Raw genomic sequence first — 19,056 nt, forward strand, 5'->3', positions numbered from 1 at the left:
CTCTTTTGGCAAATTCTCGGCTTGGGGTCGCTTGTAAGCGAGGAAATACCTACCCAGGTTTGGGAGACGCTTAAACTTCTAAGTGGTCCAAGCGCATGTCTGCAGAAGCCGCCTCAGTAATCCGAGTATTCGTGTACCTTGAAGGCCCTCTTGTGTAAAGTAATCTAAAGAGCACGAAACATGGCGGCGGCACTGCTCACGCGCAACTATGCCCCTCTGTCGGCTACTACCAGCCCATGCTTGGGCCCTCAGTGAAGGGCTTGCCAAACAAAATGTTGTGTCTTCCGCGTAGCTTTGAGAAACCATCCTTCATTCCTCTTTCTTTTAGCGGGAACCAGCTAAGGGGGTATGGGTGCATTCGCTCACACAAAAGACGGCAAAAAGTCTCTTATCCGCCCGCACGAGGCAGTGTCTTGCACCGGTACCTAGGCGAGAAGAGGCCCTCACCACCAAGGCCGATGATGCCCCGTAGATTTTGTCGAGAACCAATTTAGCGTGTCGTGGATTTAGGCTAACGTGGACGGAAGCAGCTCCGCAGCATCCAATAATGGGCAAAAGCCTTATGGTATTGCAGTTTTGACTATTTGATTGGCATCTTAGTAGTGCGTGTGAGGCAGATCAAGCAGGAGGCCCGCCAGTGCAGGCGCAGCGAGCTGTTCTTGTGGATCCTTCCATGTGTTCGCGTCACGTTGCCTGGAGGATCGCTTCCTTGAGCGCGTGAATGTGCCTATTTGGTTTGTGGGGTTGAGAAAAAGCAAAAGCTCCCGGTTTCACACACCCCCATCCCCACCATCCCCAACACAACCTTAAAACTACCCACCCACCCGCTCAAGATGCTCACTAATCGAACTGCGTCCGCTGGGCCTGGCAACGAAATGGCGTCATTCTCGGAAGTTGCACGATTTGGCTGTGTATTCCGTCCATAAGAAGAACAGCGTTAGCGCTCCCCTACTTTGGGGAATTCCAAGAGCTCACTACACGACCCCAACCATCTACCTGTGCGCCACACACAGGGTGCGCATCCTCTAAGACATAGAGCTCTCCAAAAGAGGCCAGAAGACGACTGCCAGAAAGCAACTCTCCCTACCCCCGCCGGCCACACAAGCCTGTCTACCCCCTACAAACATATTGGGAAACACCTTCTATTGAACGCATTCGTGGCGAGAAAAAGGGTGCCAGTCAAATGGTCAAAGTACTAAACGTCCAGGCTTCTGCCCGGTCTTGAGCGCGGGGCAGCTGCCCCTGCCGATCTCACGCGGCAAAGTTGTTTTTGCAGCTAGTCTCAAGGCTGAGCAGACACTGAGCGCTGCGCAGGCCTCTCTGGCAACTCGACTTCCTAGCAGCAGGGGGATGTAGAGGAACCTGCTGATCTCTGTCTGCCACAGTGCTCGTGTGGCAGCGCCTGCAGAGTCGAGCTTCTAAATACCAGCCCAAAGCCAACCCGCCAACAGTCCATGCCAAGAAACCCTCCAAGCTGATTCATTTAAAGGCTCCAAAGCGGCCCCTCAAAGGGGGTATATCTGCATGCAGCAGAGAAAGCTCCCCCTCTGCCTCGCGGGAAAGCCCCGTAGGCAAGCGTGCATGAGCGCCTCGAAATCAAAGCAACCAGACACTCTAAACTCTACCGACTACAAGCCCGCCTATTTGCAACCGAGACAGAACTGGGGGCTCCCCTTAATCGAAGGTGGGCTTCTTAACGGCCTTCCTTTTGAGCGGCCGATGGTCAAGTCCGATGGCGTCTTGCACATTGTAGATGCCTGCACATGCGCGCGAACCCCAACAGGCCGTTCGAGGAGAGAGAGACATTGCCTTGAGAGCACTTCCGAAACCAGCGCGGCACAGCGCATGCCACAGCGCAACAGCATCCCCGTCAAAGTAGCAGCCAAACGTGCCTACAGGGGACCTCGAAAGACGAGACGGGGAGAAAATCGAAAAGTAATGCACGAGCCGAGAATGGAGCAGGCAGAGAAAGGGGCAGACGCGAAAGTATTCAACTAGCGCAAAAATGCAGGGAAACGCGAACACCCCATGCACACGCTGTACCTGCTTGGTTCAAGATGTTGAGGAGCTCATCCTTGATGCGACGTGCTACAATTGGCCCTCTGTATATCTGCATGCAGCGTGATGCACACGGCCAGTCAACAAAATCCTCCCAGCCCTCGTGCAAAAGGCTGCGCGTGCGCCCCTTTTAATTCTCTAGTCGCTCTGTCCGAGCTTTTCCGTCTCCGCCAGATGAGGATGCGGTTTGGGAGTTTCTACACCTGCCCCCGCCACTGCTCTCTCTCAATCAATCAATTAACTTCGCCTCTAAAAGTGGCTTTTCGGAAACAAGCGCCTCCGCGAGTGGCGGGGCAGCAGCACACGCCCCCGTTACGCATCCCTCAACTGACAGTCCATATGCATCTCTTTGAGATAGAGAGATTCAGAGAGAGAGAAAGCGAGAGAGATACAGAGAGATTCAGAGAGAGAGAAAGAGAGATACAGAGAGCGATTCAGAGATAGAGAGACAGATATATATATATATATAGCGAGAAAAAGAGAGCGAAGGCCTAGTGCCGCTACGAACCAGACAAAAGAGAAAAGAAGCGCTAGGAGGCTACACACAGACAAAGAGAGACAGAGCAGGCCCAAAAAGCGAAGGAAACAGAGAGGGCAACCAGCCAGGAGCGCATCGGTGAAGAGAGCAGCAACAGCATGTACGCCAGCAAAACTAACTTCCATGGAACGGAATTAGCCGCAAGCGACATATCGAAATACCCCTTTCTTCCTTACCATGGCGCTGTACACCTCGACGGCGCTTGCTCCTGCCTTAATTTGCTGAAAGGCGTCAAGACCAGTCTCGATTCCCCCACTCTGCAGAAACGGCAGATCCGCAGAAGCTGATTATGCCGCAGCAGCTTTCGCAGAACACGACATGCGTCCTTGCTGCCTCTCTCTAGCGCCACGCGCACATATCGGCTCCCATAGGTATACCCTTGTTGCAGCGACCTTTCTGCTCACTAGCAAGAGGAGAAGGACACCCATATACATCTCTCTATATCTCTCCATCTATACATACAATGCCTCGGCAAGCCCATGACGGGGGAGGAAGCGGCGGGAGGAGGGGGGCTGTACAGCCGCAGGAATCCGCCTCCTCCTTGAAGGACGCCCAAAGAGGCCTTACAGCTATGATTGCAACTTTGCCGTTTGTGAGCTTGTAGAGATCCGAAACGCATTTCGTGGCAATGGCTTTCAGAGGACGTCCACTAAGACCCCCTTGCTCGCCTTTGCTTGAGCTTTTCAGGGAGGCAGGTCGCTGCACCTGCACGCCAACAGACAGAACAAAAGTGGCAGACTTGTCGGGAAGGGAGCAACAATGCGTTTTCCCTCAACCAAGCAACCCCACGCAAGAGGCGCAGAACACTAAGGACGGAGCAAACGACACAGGCAAGCGGATTCGGCTTGAAACGCGGCTGCTGACGTACGGTGGTATTCGAAACGATCAGCCCGTCCAAGCCTGTCTTTAAGGCCTGCAGGAAGCATTCAAAAGTGTGCATAACATCCAAACAAATCATGCTGTCGTGCGTTTACTCTTCGAGCGGTGGACTGCGCATAGCATGTATATATATGTATAGATATATATATAGCATGTACATATATAGCATGTACATATATAGCATGTATGTATATAGCATGTACATATATAGCATGTATATATATCGCAAGTACATACATAGCATGTACATATAGAGCACGTCCATATAGCATGTGCATATATAGCATGTATATATATATATATAGCATGTACTTATATAGCATGTCCATATATAGCATGTACATATATAGCATGTACATACAGTAGCGCCGAGACAAACGCATGGAGATGGTGGTGACACGCGTCTTTGCCAGCCGACGTGCCCCCAATCAAGCGTTCCCAGACACTTCGCATTTGAGTGTTTGGCCGCTTACTACGTGGGCAATGTCTCGCTTTTCTTCGTCCGTCAAGTCGGGCTGAAGAAAGGCAGCAAAAAGGCAAGCCAGGCAACACCCCTCAAGCGCCTCTCTGGAGGCAGCACAATTGCTGCTTGGCGAATCGGCACGACTGGGGGCTTGACGCAGACGCCGCTAGGGAGGAAAAAGCCGCGGAGAAGAAGAGTAAAATCTCCAAGAGATCATTCGGACGGAAGTCAACTGCGGCTAGAGAGACACACGTACCGCGATCTTGACAAAGAGAAGAGGCGCTTTACCCGTCTGCGTTGGGAAAAACGCATGCGCTTTTTGCGTCGGATCTTCCTGCTGCTGCTTTTTGGCGCTTTCTCCTGTCTCTACGCCGACTGCTTCTTCATCACTCTCTGCGTCTTCGCCTTTCTGATGGCGGCTCAGGAGGGAAGCGGTCTGCTGCGCATTCTGTCGCTCCAGCTTCCCAAGCTCCTCTTGTGCAGTCGTTATAATGCTCTCCAGGTGCTCCTTCTGCTGCAGCGCTCGAAGGCCCCTCGTGTTGGGAGAACTGAGATTGATCACGAGATAATCGGCAAAACGAGCGACGCGAGAGATTCCCTCTCGGATGTCTTCCTCCGCACTCGAAGAATCCTTATTTTTCCCTACACAAACGCTCATGGCCAGCCCCTCCACACAGTCGCTTCGCGAACACCCAATGAGACACTCCAAGGTACACCCCCTCTTTCCCCTCTTCTCTCCCCTCCTCTCTCCCCTCTTCTCCCCTGTTCTCTCCCCAAATGCGACAGTCTCAACAACAGCACAAACGCCAGAAAGACGCAAAAAGAAAGCAGACACTGCGCATGCACAAAGCCCCGACCCCAAGGCGCTCTACCTAAATTGACGCCAAGAACGCATCTCCTCGCAAGCCTGTCATGCCATCGCTCCTTCGCCGTCTCTGCAAGGCGGGGTTCTGCAAAGTCGAGGCCTTTGCTACAGCCCAAAACACAAGAAACCACCCATGGATGCAACTAAAATTGAGTCCAGAAGACGCCTTGTCGGCATCTTCACACAAATACACGCGCGTGGTATACACACACACATACTCACACTACACCTGCCCCCCCTACACCGCACCGAGTCGCAGAGAGAGTGCCCCTAGGCGTTCTCCGTCTGGCTCTGTTTGCCTGGGGGTATTATTCAAGTCTACAGAAAGCGCAAGATCGCTTGCTGAAGCTCTCGCCTCTTTGCACTCAAAAGGCAACCTCGCAAGTCCTCTCTTGAACCCACGTGGAAAGCAAAGTTCAACATGTCTTTTCTCTCAAGCGCCCTGCTTGCTTGTTTGCATGCATGCACGCTTGCACGCATGCGCGCGCCACTCAGCAGGCCGCTAATGCTCACCTGTTGAATCCGCAACGGTTAATAATCGCACGATCCTGCGCCAAGCGAAAGATCCTCGGAGTCGGATTGCCAGGCTGAGGCTTTGGCGTAATCGAGCCAACCTCCACAAAGCCGAACCCCATCCTTGCACGCCCATACAGAAACAGGCAGACAGATATATGTATTTATACGAGTATTTATAGGTATAATATATGTACATACATCCATATATGTAGGTAAACATTCAAAGTGATGACAGGCACAGGCACACACGGCCCAAGAAATCGTTTTTAACACCACTCTCACTCGCCGTCCCTGCAGTCTGCAAGGGCTCCACAAGCGCAAAAAGACAGGAACGCCGGCAAAAAGTGCAACTCATGCTTCCATCGGAAGTTTTGGTATCTTGGCCAACACACAGCCTCCCCAATCTCCCCCCTCTCCACTCCTTATGCCTTATTCGCACAGCGCCATACATATCTCTGTCTTTCCTCTCCAGTCACTCATTCCACCGCCACACAATAACGAACCTAGATTAAGATACACACGCCCCTGAAGGAATATTGAGACATCAGGCCATGGAAGCATACGTGCACATAAAAATCGGTTGTTATACGAGTGCAAAGGCGTTCAAAAGACACCCCCAGGAGCCTCTTTAAAAGCGGATATTGCTTACTTGCAGAAGCCTAAAGGCGCCTCTGCATGTTTATCGAATCCGGCAGCGAGGCCGACGGCTGAGGGAAATGTGAGGCCTTTGATGGAGACACTTAGCGCCGGATCATCCCTGAAGCGTCGCAGAGGAAGCCCCACAGGAGCACCAGCAAGCTAAGTATACTGGCACACGCGCGCGCTGATGATTCGCGTAAACATGCGAAGACTCGCCCAGCGGTAAGCGCTAGCTCGCAGCGCGAGGCTGTGATAGACCCCTCCTGCCCGTGCACGGTGAGGCCTCTAAATAGCTGCAATGGCAGCGATCCCCTCGCGCATTTAGCACCCGTCATGCAAATGCGCATGCGCAACCATCCGACTAGGCCCTCACACAGCTTCTACCCCAAGAAAAGCCACCCCCTCCCTCCTTCCCGTCTGCCCACCTCTCAAGATCTTGAGGGAGCATCCCTCGGGCTGCAAGCCACATCACGAAGTCGTGAGCTGTTTCAGGATCGGGAAAATTCTCCGGCAGCACCTCGTAAATAACCTCCAGCAAGCCGTCGAGGTGCCGCAACACACCGGAGCAGACGTCAGTAGCCGCGTAACCCAAGTACATCAGCAGACCCCCAACAAGGATGAAGCTGAGAAGCAGCTTCTGAACCCACGTAGCAGCCGCAAGCAGGGGGCAACACACACATCGCGCAGCACACGTACAAAGCCGTCCCATTAGAGGTGCAGGCTGATCGCCTTGCTCGCCACGCCTACATGACTGAAGTGCTAAGCACGCGTCGATGGGCGGGAGGACTCAGCATTTTTCCTTTTTTTTAAAACCTAGGTACAGGTACAGGTGCAGGAGGCGGAGGAGTCACACCAGCAGCAGCCGCAGCAGCAGCAAGCACGTGAGCATACTCCGTAAAAGTTGTTCCTCCGGATAAGGACGCGTCTGCGTTTTTCTATGTCTTCCATGCCGAGCTCTATAACGCGCAACGTCGGCGATCCCAAGGCTCTTGCTTCACTCGACTCCGCCACGTCACCCGATCGTTCCGCGGTAACTGCCAGCGCCTCCCCTTGAGGCTGCTGCCTCTCTGGAGAGGCAGCAGCCTCAGGCAAATGGCTTGAGGGCGTGGGAGTTGAAAGGGACTTCGTGCTGAGAGAACGAACTCGCCCGCCCACACACCACAAGAAGCAGCCAGCCGCCTCTGGCCTCTGCCGTTGCGGATATGCGAAGATCGCAAAAGACTCGCGAGGCGCACACTCCCTAGCCGCTACAGCCGGCACCTGCCCGAAGTACAACCTGCAAGGCAGCCGGGGGGGGGCCGCGCTGCTCAGCGGCCGTCTGGATACGCGCTCCCATCGGTAGGCGAGTGGCGTCCAGCCAGCGGCACAGGAAGCGGGGGGGGAGATGCGAGCTGCAGTCTTGCCCGCAGAGCAGTAGGCACGCAGCATTGTATACGGTCAGGTAATCTCTACACGCGTCCTCCGGGTAGACGGGAATCTCATGAAACACCCTGGGGGTGGTGGGGTGTCCACACGTCACAAGCAATGGATGAACGGAGAGCGTTTCCTTCGGACGCCCTCCAGGCGATTTCTGGAGTCCATGCAGGCGCAGACGTCAGCCTACGCCTGTGGGAGAGAGCGGCACTCAACGCATGCAGAGGAAAGCTCTTGGAGAAAGCCACAGGGCGCCGTGAAGCCCTTGCTGACGGAGGGAAGGTTTAATTAAGGGAAAATGCCGTTTTGGCATGAATCCAATAAACATAAAAATGTCGAGTGGCTCAGATATGCATATCTACGCATATTTACTTTTCTATAACCCGAGCGAACGACACTATGTAGCCTACGACTCGGGTCGTGGGAGTTGAACGGAACCCTGAGCGTCTACCTCCAGACCTACTCCTGGTGTCTGCTCATGACTTATTCTGGTATCAGCTTTGATAAAGTCACGCCACAAGTTGCTTTTTGTTGAAATTATGAGGAAGACCGTCGGACCGCCATCAGCCAGTTGATGGGAGTTCACCGCAGTGTCGATGCAGTCTGTCGATACACTAGAACTGCCGAGCATATCCAGCCCGATCCGCCGTCTCTGCGTGCTTTTTTCTGACCGCAATTCTCTTCGTTGCCTGAGGAGCGCCTCAACTAATGGCCTCTGGCGAAAGGGCTTCTCGCAGCTGTCCCTGCGCCGAAGGTAAGGGCAGCAGTGGCAGCTCCTCTGAATCGAGAGTGCTGCCGCCGAGTAGGGAACAAATGGGCAGGGCCTCCTGGAAACTGCTGCATAGAGCCGTGGCGCATTTCCCTGACAATCCGGTGAGGGTGCCCTCGTAAATCCCTGCGCAAGAAATGCATTTGGGGGGAGTCACGCCATTCGCCAGAAACACCCCGCATATGAGCACTTCTGGCGTCAGGGCACCTCTGCAGCTCTTCGATCCGACGTGCGCATTTGATTCCGAGGGTCTCCGGGTTCGTTATTCGATGGTTTCTGCGGGTGGTGTTTGCTGAGCCTTCAGGGTGCAGTGGACCGACGACGTGTTTTTTTCTGGCTCATAAGCTTCGCTTCTCTGTATCCCTGCAGCATCTGCAGGAGCGCCTTTCTGTCCATCATTCTACAACACCGCCCCAACACGTCCTCGCAGCGGGACCTTGTCCTGTGGGCCTGCCGCGTGCACAACGCTGTAAATGACGATCTCTCGCTACCTATTTTTAACTGCCTAGATCCGCAGCTGTTTGCTCGCCGGCTCAGCACCTAACTCTAGCACGCATGCAGGATAGCTGGCCTGCTGACTGCAAAAGACTACGACGCTGCACACAGAGCGGCACCTGCTGGAGCCCTCACCTCGAGTAACGCCCACGTGGCAACGGCATGCGCAGGCAGATGGCCCCTGCTAGTGAAACTCTTCTGAGGTTACGCTACACCTAGGCTTTGCTGCATGCTTTCTAGGCTAGAACCCGACACCCCCTGCCGTTGACAGCTTCTCTTCCGGCCTTTTCTTCTAGCTCCTAAATAATGACCCCTACCAGTGAAACTCTCCCGTGGGTATCCCAGATACTTATGCAGCTGTTTGACGGCTAGCGCCCCCGTCGAGCGGCCTGAGAGATTCTCGCTCATTAGCTGGACGCTTTAATTCCACTCTGCTGGCACTTTTGGTAGCGGCGTCGCTGCCCTCGCTGTGAGGGCTGCAGCAACTGGCTTCAGTGTTTTTTCATGCGTGGTTTCTTTGCCGCCAGTAGTGCTCTTCCTGCTTCCATCGACACCTCTGGAAGCCTGCACCTCTCGACTCTGGGGACGGCTCGGCACGACCAACCCAGCCTCTCCAAAGAATCTGGAGGGCTGGATTGGGTGGTTGTTCTTGTCTGCCAAGGGGGCCGTCATGAGGATGAAGCGTTTGGCTCTGGTCATTGCCACGTAACAGACCCTCCTTTCTTCCATCAGATGCAAGTGCTGCTCGTTCCCCAAACCTTGCCGCAGCACCGCTTCCTCTGCCCGAGCAAGCGTCTCCGCGACTAAGGCCTGCTGCTCCCCAGCTCCCGACGGCCTCCCCTGAGACGCTGAGGCAGTGCCAAGCAACACGCGAGAAACGAAGTCAGCCAGCGGCTGGCTGCCACTTGCTCCCATAGGCAGGGTCCTAAGCAACGCGACAGACAGACAGGGGATCAAAGATACACGGAAACAAACTTACGCACAAAGAGAGCCATCAGACGCAGAAAAAAACACATGCGCATATATATATATATGTATGTATATGTATATGTATATATATATATGTATGTGTATATATATATATATATATATGTATATATATATATATGTATGCACACATACGCACATATATATATATATATGCACACATACACATATATATATATATGCATACATACACATATTTACAGAGGGAGCCAGCGAAGGGGTTCTGCCGGCTAACCGATACGCGCCAGCCACGCGCAGTCTTGAGGACGCATGTGAGCGTAAAATCGCCTCTAGAGAGATACCGATATACATGCAGAAACGCATGCAGCAATGTAGGGCGACTGCAGAAGAGGATCTTTCTTGGCAAGTGGCGCAGCCAGCTGCCCGTTAGGGGGTGTCGTTGCTCCCGTGTTGCGTGTGCGAGGGGAAAGCCAGCTCTCCTTTAAGAGCTCACCCGTCATTGGCTCTAGCGATGATAACTGCCTGCCACTCAAGACCCTTTGCTTGATGGATGGTGGAAAGCGTTATGGCATTTACGACTTTCTGCTGCAAAAAGCGCCCCGCAGCTGCATCCTGAAGCAGACAGCAGATGCAGTCTGCCGCTCTCTTCTGCTGCCAGTTGGGGGTGTATGCCTCTACTGCCCTGAGCAAGCCGTGAACATCTGCAAAGCTGTCAAGCCCGTATTCATGAGCCAGCTCCTTCAGCGTTGCCTTGGCATCAGTAAAAGATGGAGGTTCTCCAAGCTCGTCTTTCCTCGTCTTGTCCTCCTCATCGCAGCAGCCTCCTGCTGCTGCCGCTGTCGTCGCTTTCTCCGGAGTGCGCGACTCTGGCGCCTTCCTCTTTTTCCTGGTTGGAGGTTTGAAAGGCGTGCTTTTGCTGCTGCTGCTGCCTCCTCCCCCTTCCCCATGAGACGCCGCTTCTGGCAGTCTTAGGGGGGCCAGAAGATCCTCAGAAGCAACAGCAGCTGCCCCCCCAACGCTTTTCCCAGCTTTTTCCTGCTCGCCACTCCCTCCAGCACGCCTTTGGGTAGCAGCAGAGTCAGCAGCAGAGTCAGCAGCAGCTGCAGCAGCGCGTTTCAGCTGAGCCTTTCCCCGTTCCCCGAAGAAGACGCCAAGCCTTAAGGGCCCCAGAAGGAAGCCGATCACTGCCGTGACAGGCACAGCAGATCGAGAGATGCGATGCAGCCTGCAGAGTGCTTGAAAGAAAGCGGCTAAGGCATCGAGCTGGTTCGTTCGCAGTCGGGAGGCCGCTTCTTTCGCTGCTGCTGCCACGTGCTGGGGAATGGCTTGCACAGCTGCAGCGACAAAAGATTCCAGCGGCGCTGGTGCTGGTGCGTTGGAGGCAAAGCCTGCCAGAGCATCCTCTCCGCTCGAGCCAGCCTCCTCGTTGAGACGACTGGTGGCTTGCAACACTGCGCACATGGCGCTGAAAAGAGATGCCTGTGCCCCCCTCCCACCAGCAGTCTTTTCGAAGTTGACGTCGCGGGGTGCTGAACAGAAGAGGCCTTGCCACGGCATCTCCCCGCCTTCAGCTTTCGCATTTGGAGCTAGGAAAGACGCCTCCTCCGTCGCTTCGCCTCGCGCATGCAGCAGCACTCGTCTTAGCCACAGAAGCGTCTTAGAGCCTATGCGTCTTTGGGGCTTGTTCAGCGCGCGAACGAAGGAGGCATCGTGATGAGGATCCACGGCTAGCCGCAGATACGCGAGCACGTCCAACGCATCTGGGCGAAGAAAGAGCTCAGCGCCTCCCCCTCCGCTGCTCTTCAGAAGGGAAGAAGGGGCAGTCAGCGGGATGCCTCCGGCGGGTAGATTGAAGCGCGAGACATCGACAGACGGAAACAAGAAAGCAGGATCTAACGGACTGTTCGGATCGAGGGGCCTTGCAGCTACGCCGCAGGATGCAGCTGCATGCGTGCTCGACGTAAAACACCACCCCACTGTCGGTGCAGATGCTTCCCGCTGAACGGCATGGCTGCTTATAAGCGCATGCACATCCTTCAACGCTCCATTCGTCCGACAAAGAATTGCAAAGTCATCCCATCGCAAACCAGCATGCTGTTTCAAGCACAAAATAAATCGCAAGATGTACTGCGCCTCTAACGTTTGGGTGGCCAAAAACGCGCCAGCAACAAAACCACCGGATGCATTGTTGTTGTTGTTCATGTTGTTGTTGTTCATGTTGTTGTTCATGTTGCTGTTGTTCATATTGTTGTTGTTCATGTTGTTGTTCATGTTGCTGTTGTTCATGTTGTTGTTGTTCATGTTGTTGTTGTTCATGTTGTTGTTCATGTTGTTGCTGTTATCGTTGTTGTTCATGTTGTTGTTCATGTTGTTGTTCATGTTGTTGCTCATGTTGTTGCTGCTGTTGCTGTTAGAAGCGGCCTCCGCCTTTGAGACGCTGCCTCCTTTTTGAGAAGCAGTACGCACGAGGGGTGATTTAAGTGCCGCTAGCGATGGCGATTCTGAGTTTTGCAAAGCCTTGGCACGTGAGCAGGAAGAGGGCGAGGTGGCGCTTGCGGCAAGTGTACAGGCAGCGTAGAGCGTCTTGGGAAGTCGAAAAGGCCAATTGAAGCGAATAAGAGCACCGCTGTGACGAACAACAAGGGGAACCGATCGGTAATTGCATCCTAAAACAAACTCCTGATACGCTGGAAAGCGACTTCGGTAATCGTGGAAGAGCTGCGCAAGTTGCCCACAACGTGTCGAAAACAGCAGCACACAAAGCCTCGAGGGGGAAACACATCACATCTCTCGAGAGAGAGTCTTAAGTTCGCTTATAAGCGTTTGGCTCAGAAAGACAAGGTGCACATCGGCGCGTGCGCGCGCGAGAGAGAGAGACAGAGAGACAGAGAGAGACAGACAGAGAGAGAGACACAGAGACAGAGAGACAGAGAGAGACAGAGACAGAGAAAGAGAGAGGAGGAGGGAAAGATTGATCAATCAGCAGCAACAGCGACAGCCAGCGATACAAACGCATGGAGAGGGGGAGGAAAAGGAAGACAGACAGACAGAAAGACAGATAGACTGACGGACAGACACACAGACAGACAGAAAGACAGATAGACAGACACACAGACAGAGAGATAGATAGCCAGACAGACAGAGACAGAGAGAAAAAAAACAAGGGAAACGAGAGAAGCCTTCGCATACTCCTGTGTGCGTTCCCCTCCATTTGTAGATGGACTGATCATCATCTCCGACTACGGTGATACCACCCCAAGAACTGCAGCCTCTGGCAGATCCAAGGCTGTCGGCGGAGGCGTGCCTGCCGGAGTTGCTGGTGTGGAGTCTGTCGTTGGGAGTCATCAGCCTCAGGAGACACAGAAACTTGAACTGCTTGCTGTTGGTATCTTGGAATTCATCGACAACCAGGTATGGCCAGCGTGCGCGAAGCGCATGGCGAGTCTCTGCCTGCTCGAGCAGCCGAATCGCTAAAGTCACTAGGTCAGTGAAGTCGAGCAGGGGTGGCTTGTGTCTCCGCAGGTGGCTTTCGTAGGCGCAGAAAAGGCGGTACACGACTGAGTTCGCCGTCCGCTCCCTTTCGAGCACTTCTGGAATGCACTTCATCGACCGAATCCGCCTCCGAAGCTCCTCCGCATCGCGCGCAGCAGTCGAAAAAGCTACCCCCGCATCCCCCTCGACAATAGGCGCTTGACACTCCCATGAAAAACGCCTCCTCCCTCCTCCTCCTCGACCTCTGTCGCCTTCTTCTTCCTCCTGCGCCTCGTCGTCTTCGTCGTTGTCATCGCTCGAGGCTTCGAGCTCCCCCGCGCCTCTCCTGAGAGCCGCACTGAGGCGCTGCGCCCTCCCGGAGAAAGCACTTGCAGGCGCATGCGCGTGCACGCTCCTCTCTCCCCCCGAGGGGAGCAGGTGCGCTTCTTGTCGCTTCTTCTCCTCGAGAATCAGACTCCGCAGCAGCACCAGCTGCGGCACCGGCCCTAAGACACGGAAGCCTCCAGGCACGCCTACAGAACGACCATGATCTCGCAAAAGCTGAGCGAAAAAGCCGTGAAACGTTCCCACAAACAGCTGCACATCCTGCGATCCCCCCACCACACCACGCAGACTCTCCAACCCCCCACGAATGCGTCTCTCAAGCTCCAAGGCGCTCTTCTTCGTAAACGTCAACGCTGCAAGCGGCTGCCTCCCCAGCAACAGCAGCCGAATCACGCGAGCCGTTATCGTCGTAGTCTTGCCTGTATCCACAGTCCCAACATGCACAAACGCATGCAGATATACATATAGAGAGAGAGAGAGATACATATACGTGTAGAGAGAGAGAGAAACTATATACAGAGAGAGATATATATATATATATGTACAGACAGAAAGAGAGATATGCCATACATACACCTCCACATACACAGAGATATTCGCATACCCATGCATACACATACGCATACATATTCACATGCATACATATACATATACACATGTACACATACACATATATATACACGTATACATATACACATACATACATATACATATACACATACAGATATACATACACACATCCATACATACACGTACATATACACATACACATACATACATATACATATACACATACAGATATACATACACACATACATAGACGTACACATACACATACACATATACATACACACATTCATACATACACACATACATATACATATACACATACACATACATACATATACATGTACACATCCATACATACACACATACATACGCATACATATACACATATACATATACACATCCATACATATACACATATACATACTCACATACATTCATACACGTACACATCCATACATACACACACATATACACATACAGATACACATATACATACACACATACATATACACATACACATCCATACACACACATACATATACACATACACATATACATATACACATATACATATACACATATACATACATATACACATACACATCCATACATACACATACATATACACATACACATACACATACATATACACATATACATACATATACACATACACATCCATACACACACATACATATACACATACACATATACATATACACATACACATCCATATATACACATACATATACACATACACATATACATACATACATATACATATACACATACAGATATACATACACACATACATACGCATACATATACACAGATACATATACACATCCATACATGTACACACATACATATACACATCCATACATACACATACACATGTACATATACATACACACATCCATACATATACACATGCACCCATACACATCCATACATACACATACATATACACATGCACCCATACACATCCATACATACACATCCATACATACACATATACAAATACACATACACATATACAAATACACATCCATACATACACATACATATACACACATGCACACATACACATCCATACATATACACATGCACATAAACACATCCATACATACACATACATATACACATCCATACATGCACATCCATACATACGCATACATACATACGCAAACATACGTACACATACATACACACATGAACCTACACAGAGAGAAAGATACACCGCAGGAGCCCCATCTGTGCAGCACCGAGAGGCGGAAGCAGGAGGCAGGAAAAAGCTTTTCTTTCCACCGTCGATCTGCTTCCCCCCGTTCGCCATCAGTACCATGAGCAGCAGCACACTGCAGCAGCTAGCCATACCTGCTCCAGGACCTGCCAAAACACAGACGCTGCTCTCGGGGGGAGCGGCAACGACACGAGCTTGATCGGGAGAAAGCAAGCCGAAAAGCGTTCCGTGCTGCGGCAGTTCGAGTGTATCGACACCTGAAGACGTTCTTGCAACAAGCCCCGAAGGCGGGGTCGGCGAGGCTCCCACACGCGCCTTTTGCGAATTATCCGACATGGCGGGAGCGCAGATTCTCTGCATGCAACTAGACGTGATCTGCTCGTTCAAAGGAGAGGCTACTCGACGGCAGTCTCCTGGAAGCGGCTGCGCCCAGGCAATTCCTCCGTGGGAAAGGGCCCCTCTTTTGGACGTAATCTGCGCATGCGCTGTCGGCTGCTGAGATACAGTCTCTCCTTTGAACGTAGCAAGACTGGAAGCAGCAGCCTCAGACTCCCCAGTCGAGAGGAGGCTGTGCGAAACTCCTTCGCCTGGGAACGCATGCAGCCGCTGATCGACGGCTTGAAAAGAGTGAGGATGTTGCTGATGCTGCTGCTGCTGCAGCTCTTGCTGCTGCTGCTGCTTCTGCTCATGGTATTGAGAAGGATGCCTCTGAAGATGCTGCTGATGCTGCCAGCGTTGCTGGTGATGTGCTGGCTGCTGTTGCCACGCTTGGGGTTGTTGTTGGTGCAAGTGCTGCTGCTGTTGCTGCACCTGCTGCTGTGGCTGCTGCTGCTCGTATTGCGATTGTTGTTGCTGTTGCTGCTGCTGTTGGAGGAGGAGGAGGTGACGTGATTGCTGCTGCTGCTCGTATTGCGATTGTTGTTGCTGTTGCTGCTGCTGTTGGAGGAGGAGGAGGTGACGTGATTGCTGCTGCTGATGGTGTTGTTGTTGGAGTGGATGCGATTGCTGCTGTTGCTGCGGCTGTTGTCTCCCTCCTTGCTGCAGTTGTTGCTGAGAAGGCCAGTAGTGGTGCTGCTGCTGCTGCATGTCTTGTTGCACTTGCTGTTGCACTTGCTGCTGAGAATGCCACTGACGCTGCTGCTGATGCTGGTTATACCGCTGATCGAGTTGTTGTTGGGGGGAACGCGATTGCTGTTGCTGCTGCAGCTGTTGTTGTTGAGGGAGATTATGCTGCTGCTGCTGCTGCAGCTGTTGTTGTTGAGGGAGATAATGCTGCTGCTGCTGCTGCAGCTGTTGTTGTTGAGGGAGATTATGCTGCTGTTGCTGCTGCAGCTGTTGTTGTTGAGGGAGATAATGCTGCTGCTGCTGTTGCGGCCGTTGAAGATGCCAATGACGCTGCTGCTGCTGCTGCTGCTGCTGCTGGTTAGGCAACTGCTGCTGCACTTGCTGCACTTGCTGCTGCACGTCGTGCTGCTGCTGCTGTTGTTGCATCTTTTCCTGCTGCGCCTCTTCTCGCTGCTGCACTGCCTGATATTGTTGTTGAGCACACCCCGCTTCTTGCAGCTGCCGCTGCTGCTGCCCTTGCTGCTGCCCTTTCTGTGTTGGTTGGAATTGTTGCTGCTGCATGTATTTGCTCTCTTGCTGCTTCTGCTGCCAATGCGGAGGCAGCACTGCACGAGCTCTCCATCTGCCGCCCTTAGTAGCAGTCGCTGAGCAGCTCTGCATTCCTTGCGCTTCGCTTCGATTTGTTGGCTGTTGCAACATCCACGCGGATTGGTGAGCAGTCGTTGTTGCACGGCCAGAAAAACTCCCGAGGAGGGAAGAATTGTCTTCAGTGCTGCATGCTGATGCTGCTTGCTTCGCATGCGCTTGCGCGTGTTGAGAAGAGTCTCTCGAAGGGGGGTGGGGGTGCCTTAAAGCCTTGAAGGGAGCGCAGTGCGTCTGCTGCTGCTGCTGCCCCTCGCCGAGAGGCGGAGAGGCTTGTCTCAGTTTCGCATTCTCCCCCTCGAAAGCAGCAGCAGCAGCAGCACAAGCCTGCTCATGAAGCGTCTCGCCGCCGCTTGCAGAAGTCGAAAGCTCTTTTTTCCCATGCGCAGCGTTGCGTTCAGACAGCTGCTGAAAAAAGCTTCCCCCTTCGGCAGACGGTCCTACGCGGGCTGGATACTTCCCCCCCGGCTCATGCGCGACAGAAGATTGTCTTGGAGAAGCTGAATAAAATCCTAAAGGCCTCACAAAAGGCGCTTTTTCTCGCTGAAATAAGCCGCCGCTTCCTGCTGCGCCAAGCCCCAAAGAAGGGGCCTGATGCTGCTGCTGCTGCTGCTGCTGCTGTTGCTGTTGCTGCAGCAGCAGCAGCGCGCGTTGCGAGTCATTCCGGAGTCTCCCCAACAGCCAAGCGGTGGCTTTGGGGGGTGGGGTCGGTGCTGCAGAAGAGGGTGTATGTGCAGAGGCATGTGTACTAGGTTTACGTGTAAATGCAGGCACGCCTACACCTGCAGGAACGCTGGCAGCTTGCTGCTGCTGCTGCTGCTGGGGAAGGCAGCCGAAGCTGTTTGGATTAGAGGAAGAGGGCGATGCGCACGGATAGCGCTGCTGCATGACTTGAATTAGCAGCGTCTTCGTGAGTAGGAAGCTCCTGCTTCTTCCGCGTCTTCGCCGGTGAAGGCACCATGAACGATCAGTGCTTCCTTCCCTGTCCAGAGAGCTCTGTTCTTGAAGACGCTTTGACACTCATGCTGCGGCAGCGCAGTGCGATAGCCTTTGCGTCAAGGGGCCCCCTTGTCGCTGTGTATATATCGACGGAAGGCTTCGTCGGGAAGACTGCTGCACCGAACGCCGAGGTAGTCGACTGCTGCAAGGCTGCAAAGGCCGTCCTTCCAACACCCCCTTCGAAAAAAGACGTGCTTGTGTGCGCGCCAGAAGCGCCTGACGTATGCAGCGAAACGTCACTTTTAACGTTTCAACTCGAAGACAGACAGAGAGGATGCAGCCGAAACCACCCTGCAAAACACTGCGGACTCTCTTCTCGCACCGCAAACATGAAGGACGTACAGAGATCGGAGATGAAAAAAAGGCACACAGACTCCCTCTTGAATCCCACGGCATGGAAGCATCCATCTAAAAAGTGTACAACTGTGTGCCGCTCCGCCAGAAAGTACTGAACGCCTGCGCGGTCCGCTGACGGAGTCGGTACATACGTCTACTTGACAGAGGACACATGTGTATCTGCAAATTTAGTATTTAAAAGGGAAAAAACAACGAAGAACACCCCTGTGTTCTGCTCTCCATCATGGGGCTGGGGGGTGGCGCAGTAACACAGCCCCTACGACCAGCCACACACTAGCCAGGTCACAACAACCCCACCCCTGCCTGTCCGGACCGTCCATGTCTACCGATTTTTTTCATGCGCGAGAAGGAAAGAGGCTAGGCAAAGCCAATACACAAGGTTTTGAACTCTTTTTGCATGTATTCGCCCGGAATCGGATGTAGAGGAGCCACAATCGTAGTTGGGAAGGCACGCTGTCAAGGGGGCGGAGAACCGAATAGCCTGGAATACCGGCCAAAATAGAAACCACATTTCCTGTTATAGACACCCTTGAAAATACTCTTGAAAGGGATATATCCGCGGGTCATGTCATTGGACGAAGGTCGGTACAAGTTTGCGTTGGAGCCAAAGCGGGGGGTGAAAGCACGTCGAATGGCCTCTCTAAGGAGACGACGCCATGGTCATAAACCCTGGCAAACCCCAGAACACAGTGTTTGACGATGTGCGTCTCTAAATGCGTCCCCGCTCCATATCTCCATGCTCCCTCGTTACTCCACAGGGTTCTGGCCAAAGGGCCGAGGC

The 19,056-nt window shown here is 53.0% G+C and overlaps 3 protein-coding genes across 3 annotated transcripts; 1 reads left to right on the top strand and 2 right to left on the bottom strand.

Moving 5' to 3' along the window:
• Positions 1-1,674: 1,674 nt before the first annotated feature.
• Positions 1,675-6,906, bottom strand: LOC34622618 (dihydroorotate dehydrogenase (quinone)). Its single transcript, XM_026336992.1, has 13 exons — positions 6,850-6,906; positions 6,384-6,595; positions 5,969-6,076; positions 5,317-5,439; positions 4,811-4,908; positions 4,309-4,580; positions 4,195-4,278; positions 3,949-3,990; positions 3,465-3,509; positions 3,164-3,301; positions 2,773-2,853; positions 2,044-2,110; positions 1,675-1,757 (listed from the first exon to the last, which is right to left on the bottom strand). The coding sequence occupies exons 1-13, from the start codon at positions 6,904-6,906 to the stop codon at positions 1,675-1,677; spliced, it is 1,410 nt and encodes a 469-aa protein (XP_026192777.1).
• A 1,173-nt stretch (positions 6,907-8,079) lies between these two features.
• Positions 8,080-8,684, top strand: LOC113147218 (FAD-linked sulfhydryl oxidase ERV2-like). Its single transcript, XM_026337024.1, has 2 exons — positions 8,080-8,244; positions 8,445-8,684. The coding sequence occupies exons 1-2, from the start codon at positions 8,080-8,082 to the stop codon at positions 8,682-8,684; spliced, it is 405 nt and encodes a 134-aa protein (XP_026192809.1).
• Positions 8,685-9,055: 371 nt separating this feature from the next.
• Positions 9,056-15,572, bottom strand: LOC113147219. The gene is made up of 7 exons (XM_026337025.1): positions 15,347-15,572; positions 13,444-13,818; positions 12,898-13,272; positions 12,028-12,300; positions 10,694-11,778; positions 10,077-10,456; positions 9,056-9,560 (listed from the first exon to the last, which is right to left on the bottom strand). The coding sequence occupies exons 1-7, from the start codon at positions 15,570-15,572 to the stop codon at positions 9,056-9,058; spliced, it is 3,219 nt and encodes a 1,072-aa protein (XP_026192810.1).
• Positions 15,573-19,056: the final 3,484 nt, after the last annotated feature.

Source organism: Cyclospora cayetanensis, unplaced genomic scaffold (genome assembly GCF_002999335.1).
Source record: "Cyclospora cayetanensis isolate NF1_C8 unplaced genomic scaffold, CcayRef3 CcayRef3_contig_16, whole genome shotgun sequence".
NCBI lineage: Eukaryota > Apicomplexa > Conoidasida > Eucoccidiorida > Eimeriidae > Cyclospora > Cyclospora cayetanensis.